The sequence below is a fragment of the Salvelinus alpinus genome, chromosome 16, assembly GCF_045679555.1.
Source record: "Salvelinus alpinus chromosome 16, SLU_Salpinus.1, whole genome shotgun sequence".
NCBI lineage: Eukaryota > Metazoa > Chordata > Actinopteri > Salmoniformes > Salmonidae > Salvelinus > Salvelinus alpinus.
The window spans coordinates 39,467,481-39,474,631 of NC_092101.1; the positions used below are offsets into that span (position 1 = coordinate 39,467,481).

Here is a 7,151-nt window from a genome sequence, read left to right on the forward strand (position 1 = left end):
TTGTGGAATAATAGTGAAGACACAAACTATGAAATAACACATGGAATCATGTAGCAACCCAAAGTGTTAAACAAATCAAAATATATTTGAGATTTGAGATTCTTCAAAGTAGCCACCCTTTGCCTTGATAACAGCCAAGCGCAAAACCCTTTTTTTAGACATTTTTGCAAATGTATTGCAAATTAAATACAGAAACCTCTCATTGACATAAGTATTCACACCCCTGAGTCAATACATGTTAGAATCACATTTGGCAGCAATTACAGTGTGTCTTTCTGGGTAAGTCTCTAAGAGCTTTCCACACCTGGATTGTGCAACATGTGCCCATTATTCATTTCAAATTTTTTCAAGCTCTGTCAAATTGGTTGTTGATCATTGCTAGACAAAACACATTTTCCGGTCTTGCCATAGATTTTTAAGCAGATTTAAGTCAAAACTAACTCGGCCACTCAGGAACATTCACTGTCTTCTAGGTAAGCAACTCCAGTGTAGATTTGGCCTTGTGTTTTAGGTTCTTGTCCTGCTGAAAGGTGAATTAATCTCCCTGTGTCCCGGTGGAAAGCAGTGGAGGCTGCTGAGGGGAGGACGGCTCATAATAAAGGCTGGAATGGTATCAACCACATGGAACCCATGTGTTTGTGGTTGATACCATTCCATTGCCTCCATTCTGGGGCAGCAGGTAGCCTAGTGGTTAGAGCGTTGGACTAATAACCGAAAGGTTGCAAGATTGAATCCCCAAGGTAAAAATCTGTCATTCTGCCCATGAACAAGGCAGTTAACCCACTGTTCCTAGGCTGTCATTGAAAATAAGAATTTGTTCTTAACTGACTTGCCTAGTTAAATAAAGGTCAAATCCAGCCATTACTATGAGCTGTCCTCCCCTCAGCAGCCTCCACTGGTGAAAAGCAGGCAATATTTGTATTCTGTAGAGGCTAATTTCTTTTCACTCTGTTAATTAGGTTAGTATTGTGGAGTAACTGCAATGTTTCCTCTTCCAAAGCTGGATTAGGTACGCATTTCAGGCAAGGCCAGGCACATAACTGGAGGTGGAATTTGATCAAAAGCATATTTGCCAGTAATTCATGTCAGAGGTCGATGACTGATATGGTAGGAATTCCTCTGATCACAGAACCGTTGCGGAAACGCAGCTTTTTTTTCTTGGGCTAAAACACCATTATATTTGCTCCATTTACTACTAAAGAAATTTAAATAGGGAATTCATTTCATACATGTCAATCAGAGCACATTCTCAGAAATCCAGGTTAGAAAAACAAGTCAATTAATTGAATATGAACAAAGTCAATGTAAGACCAAAGGAACACTGTATTCATTAACAGTGCAGTAGGCCCATATCACCAAGGTGTAGTTTAATTTGAAATGAGTAGCTATAAAAGGACTTTTAGGAATTTAAAAAAATGTTAATGTTTGACAGACAGAATAATTTCCCGGTTGTTTCCATGTCATGAGAAACATCCTTGACTTATCTGAAGTACACTGCCTGTGCAGAATGAGCAAAAGTAGTTTTAAGTTACTCTCGACAACAAAAGCCACACACTTATTTCACATTATAAACTGGCTGGTTCCAGCCCTGAATGGTGATTGGCTGACAGCTATGCTATATCAGCCCATATACCACGGGTATGACAACATTGTTACTGCTCTAATTACACTGGTAACCAGTTTATAATAGAACAGCCCTTAGCCGTGGTATATAGGCCATATGCCACACCCCACGTGCCTTATTGCTTAAATATAGCACTTTGAGGATTTCTAAGATCCAAAACACACCATTTTGTTTTGTTCAGTAGAGTTATGCTTGTGTTACTAGTACTCTCACATCAATGCTGATTTCTAAGTTCAAGATAAGACAGAGCCAATCAGCAAGCCTTATATTCACATTCCATTTATTGCATCAGTTGTGTAAGACAACAGAATTTACTACAAAACAGACAAAACTGTCAGTGTGTGGTTAACTGTATACATATTGTATAGACGCATTAAAAGACATGGCAACATTTAAGATACTACTCCCCACCAGTGAAAAGGTTGTGTACCAAATGTGGCTCAAGGCTGCCATCTAGCGAATATTACATGTTGAGGAACAGTTTATTACTCTAGCAAATGCAGTCTTTCTTGACCTAATGTCTCGACATGTAGAGACAGTAATAACCTAAATGTATTTACCATACATTTCTTGCTATTCAAAAATAAGTTGCCATATAAAAAAATACATCTGCTCATGATCCAAACATACGAACACATTGATTTGCCCAACGCAGTCCAGAGACTATATTATGTAGATCAGGTGGTCGTCTATTTACAACGAAACATTGATCAATACCTAGACACACTCAATAATACGTGCGTTTTCCACTAGTGTTTGGATAATATGCTCAAAGATATAACAAGGGATTAAAAATAACAGTCCAAATGTTTTCAGAACAATAACATCTATATCATGTGTCCTAGGTAGACGAGTACTGGACCATTCACATAACCAGTGGCTGGACACAGAGGAGAAGAAGGGATAGTGTTGGGTGTCTGGGGCAAAGCTTCAGGACAGTCACAGAGGCTTAGGGCAGCCAGACCCGAGCTTCACACCAGATCTGGGCCTCAATCCGGGCCTCAATCCGCATTCTGCCTGAGGATCCTCTTCTCTTCCTCTACGAAGCTCTTGTCAGATGTGGCCTGGCCCAGATCCCTCTTCCTCTTCTCCTTCTGCTGGAAGCTCTCCACCCTACGCTTCTTCGCCGAGGCCTTGTCTCCGTCCTCGTCTACACCAGGGAGAAAACAACATGTCATAATCATTCAGAAATTAACTGGGAATGCACAGCTGCGTACTGTATCCTGCCTAACTAGCACCGATATCCCCCCCCCCCCTGCTGTAAATATCAAGTTACTATGTGTCAGAGGAGAGAGTGATAAATCATTTTCTGCCTGAAAATAATTGAGAGATGTGCAGGCATAAGCAGATGGAGGTAAAGCTGGTACCGTAAGCCCACACAACAGCTTGAAATGTCTGCACACCCGTCGCATAACTGCTAGCTTTTCGGTGGCGCAAGTGGCTAGTACCTTGTCAAGCGGGCAGTTACGTGTGTTTGCGAGGCAGAGGGCTCTGGTTCGAGCAGATGTATGGACAGTGTACCACTACCCTTTGTAGGGAGGAAGATGTAATACTAAGCAGGCAGAATGCGGTCAGTCACACAGGTAACACTTTTCTCCCTACCTGAATCTGATGGCTGTTCCTCTGTGGGCAGGAAGACAGCATTGCCGGTGTGAGGCTGTGGAGCGTCTTCTCCATTATCTTCGTAGATGTTGGACCACTTTATGGCCATGTCCATCCCTGGGGGAGCTCCCTTCTTGGGCTTCTCCGCTTCCGCGGCGTAGGTCTGAGGAGGGGGCACCGCGTTCGTCTTCCACACCTTGAACTCCTTTGCAGGCTGCAGGCAAAGTTACTAATAATTAACTAATCTTTTCAATTGAAAAATTTTAGGTTCCCCTATTTATCTGTGCCGCAGGGGTACAATTTACAATGCATGGAGTTATACCAGTTGAGCTGGCAGTCAACTAACTATACTAAGGTTTCGTAAACTATGGGTCCGGACCCAAAGCAGGCCCTGGGCATGTGAGAGTTGGGTTGCGAGTTATGAGAATACATAAAATCACACACAATTAAGGTTGTTGGATCACAATTAGGGTCACAGGAGGACGATACATACTTTGTAGTTATACTTTTTTTTTTAAATAAAAAATTGAGTGGCAGCCCACAGTTAAATGCTAACTGAATATGAAATAAGAATGTGTATTAGTATATTGTACCTGGCTCTAACGAAGATATTGTCTCAATTTTGAGCAGCTGTAGGACAAACCGGACAGAGTAAGTTTAAATGTCATTTTATTCAACATCCTGGATTGTAAAATGCCGGGAGATACTGACCATACCCTTACGCTTGGCATGTCATCTTGAACAACAAAGGAGCTGGTTGGCTGACTGCGATTGCAAAATGGCTGCGGTGGCTACTGCGAGAGTCCACATGTGCAGTTACCCATCTCCACTGCTGTGGCAGTCGGCTACATAAAGTAATGATATAAATTAATCGCAAATGTTTTAGGTGGAAAAGTACACATTTACTGAATTAAAACGGTAGTACTTTTGACAAAAATAGTAAATTCGGACATACGCTTTAAATAAAACAAAGTATTTGTCCACACTTCGCAGATTTCTGAATCATTAATTAACTGGCAAAAGAACAGAGCGCAGTCTACATCCAGCGATGTCACTTGACCTGTTTTTTTTCTTCAGCCATTTCAGTGCAGCACAACAGAGGGGGAGAGGAAAAACTCCACTTAACTAGTTTCAATGTATGGAATCACTTGGGAGTTTCTGGATTTTGGGTGAACTTTTCCTTTAATGTAACTGTGATTGCGTTCTGACCTCAGTGCAAACAAGCGTAACGGTACAGTCGGGATCTTCTGGCAAGCTTGTAAGGAACAAGTTGTGTATTACAGCCCGATTAATCAGATTATATAGTAGAATGCAGTGGTGTTTTACTGACTAATGTAACACTACATTAGTTACTAGCAGTAGCTGCTGTTAGCTATGTAGCTAGCTAACAACACACACTGACTCACTGTGGGAATTAGCTAGCTACACTGAAAAATATAAAACGAAACATGCAATTTAAAAGATTTTACTGAGTTACAGTTCCTATAAGGAAATGAGTCAATTGAAAATAATTAATTAGCCCCTAATTTATGGATTTCACATGACTGGGAATACAGATATGCATCCATTGGTCACAGATACCTTGGATACCGTAGATCAGAAAACCAGTCAGTATCTGGTGTGACCACCATTTGCCTCATGCAGCTCAACACATCTTCAGAGTTGATCAGGCTGTTGTGTCCTGTGGAAAGTTGTCCCACTCCTCTTCAATGGCTGTGTGAAGTTGCTGGATATTGACGGGAACTGGAACACGCCATCGTACACGTCAATCCGTCACATCCCAAACATGCTCAATTGGTGATGTCTGCTGAGTATGCAGGCCATGGAAGAACTGGGACATTTTCAGCTTACAGGAATTGTGTACAGATCCTTGCGACATGGGCCGTGCATTATCATGCTGAAACATGAGGTGATTGCGGAGGATGAATTGCACAACAATGGGCCTCTGGATCTCGTCACAGTATCTCTGTGTATTCAAATTGCCATTGATAAAATGCAATTGTGTTCGTTGTCTGTAGCTTATGCCTGCCCATAACATAACCCCAACGCCACCATGGTGCGCAATGTTCACACCATTGACATCAGCAAACCGCTCGCCCTCACGACACCATCTGCCTGTTAGTTGAAACCGAGATTCATCCGTGAAGAGCACACTACTCCAGCATTTGTTCACTGAAGTCAGTTACGACGCCGAACTGTAGTCAGGTCAAGACCCTGGTGAGGACGACGAGCACGCAGATGAGCTTCCTGAGACTGTTTCTGACCATTTTTGCTGAAATTTCAAACCCAGTTTCATCAACTGTCCGGGCTGGTTTCAAACGATCTTGCAGGATGTGTGTAGGTCCTGGGCTGGCACGGTTACACATGGTCTGAGGTTGTGAGGCCGGTTGGACGTACTGACAAATTCTCTAAAATGCCGGCTTATGTTTTCCATTATTTTGGACAATACTCCAATTCTCCTTGATTCTACCGCCATTGTATTCAGAATCCACTTCATCATCCGTTTCCGCCATCTTTCCCCCGGAGCTGGAAGTTCTCCGTTCTTCTACTCGGACAGAGAAACCCATTTCTTGAAATGAAAAGGTGATACACGTACACCTAACCTGCGCCCGGTTTCCCGATAGCGATGGAATTTAGGCTTACACGTGTTTTAACAATGCATCTTTCCTACAACAGTCGAAGATGTATCATGTGTTGATGAATCAATAACTTCAATTCTCTCGTAACAGCTCTGGTGGACATTCCTGCAGTCAGCATACAAATTGCACACTCCCTCAAAACTTGACATCTGTGGCACTGTGTTGTGTGACAAAACTGCACATTTTAGAGTGGCCTTTTCTTGTCCCCCGCACAAGGTGCACCTGTGTAATCAGCTTCTTGATATGCCACATTGTCAGGTGGATGGACTATCTTGGCAAAGGAGAAATGCTCAAATACAGGGATGTAAACAAATTTGTGCACAACATTTGAAAGAAAAGGTTGTTTTTTTTGCTTATGGAAAATTTCTGGGATCTTTTATTTCAGCGCATGAAACATGGGACCAACACTTCACATGGTGCGTTTATATTTTTGTTCAGTATACATAGCAAGTAGGTAGTTAAGGTTAGTTAGCTTGGTCAACAACAGCTAGCTAATGGACGAAAGCTAGCTGGCTGGCTTGCTGGTTAAACACAGTACCTCTTCTGGAGCTTTCACGGCGCGGCTCTCCCAATCGATCTGTTTATTCAGCGGGTTGTACAGAAAGGACGGCTTAGAGACTGATTTGAAGAGCTCGTCGGGTTTTGGTAGAGGAGCTCCACTAGCAGCCCGCTTGGTCCCGTGTTGGGGAGATTTGCTACCACTTCCAGTAGCATCGGTCCCCCCCTTCCCCCTTGATTTCTTCTGGCCCGCTTCATCAGAATCGCTGCTGTTACTATCGCTACTGTCACTCAAATCATCGTAACTCATGAAGTAATGGAAAGAGTCCGGTTTCTTCTTATCAGCCATACTGATAAAATTATTACCTCAGCTAGTAATACGATGAATTTAACTTTAGAGATAAGATGATGCCCCTAATTAATTAGCAAGCTAGCTTGATGTTTTTGCTGGTTACTCCATTTTGAGTCACTGTTGCCGTAAAGGAGTACGTAATGACGTAAAACCATGGTCGTAAAAATATTTTCTTAAAGGAGCAGTAGTCCATTTTTCCAAGACACGCAACATAACTTTTATGAGCAGTTATTTTCGTCATGCTCAATTTTTTATTTAAACTTGATTTAACTAGGCAAGTCAGTTAAGAATACATTCTTATTTACAATGACGGCCTACCCCAGCCAAACCCTAACCCGGACCCATGGTTTCCTTATGGCTTTATTTAAAGTAATTTTCTCCAATCGTTTTCCAAGAACGTGAAAACTTTCCATAAAGACCACAATGAAACTTTAAT

The 7,151-nt window shown here is 42.1% G+C and overlaps 1 protein-coding gene across 1 annotated transcript; it reads right to left on the reverse strand.

Moving 5' to 3' along the window:
• Positions 1–1,887: 1,887 nt before the first annotated feature.
• On the reverse strand, positions 1,888–6,868 carry LOC139541495 (UPF0690 protein C1orf52 homolog). Its single transcript, XM_071346188.1, has 3 exons — positions 6,404–6,868; positions 3,227–3,440; positions 1,888–2,774 (listed from the first exon to the last, which is right to left on the reverse strand). Exons 1-3 carry the CDS (start codon positions 6,710–6,712, stop codon positions 2,626–2,628), a joined length of 672 nt encoding a protein of 223 aa, XP_071202289.1. The 5' UTR covers positions 6,713–6,868; the 3' UTR covers positions 1,888–2,625.
• Between the last annotated feature and the right edge of the window lie 283 nt (positions 6,869–7,151).

Bases quoted from the DNA above. Each gene is read 5' to 3' on its own strand.
- LOC139541495 (XM_071346188.1), bottom strand. From the start codon at position 6,712: ATGGCTGATAAGAAGAAACCGGACTCTTTCCATTACTTCATGAGTTAC. The intron at 3,441-6,403 runs GTACTGTGTTTA...CTTTGCCTGCAG, and splicing joins CCGTGAAAGCTCCAGAAGAG to CCTGCAAAGGAGTTCAAGGT. The intron at 2,775-3,226 runs GTAGGGAGAAAA...TCCCTGGTGTAG, and splicing joins GGAACAGCCATCAGATTCAG to ACGAGGACGGAGACAAGGCC.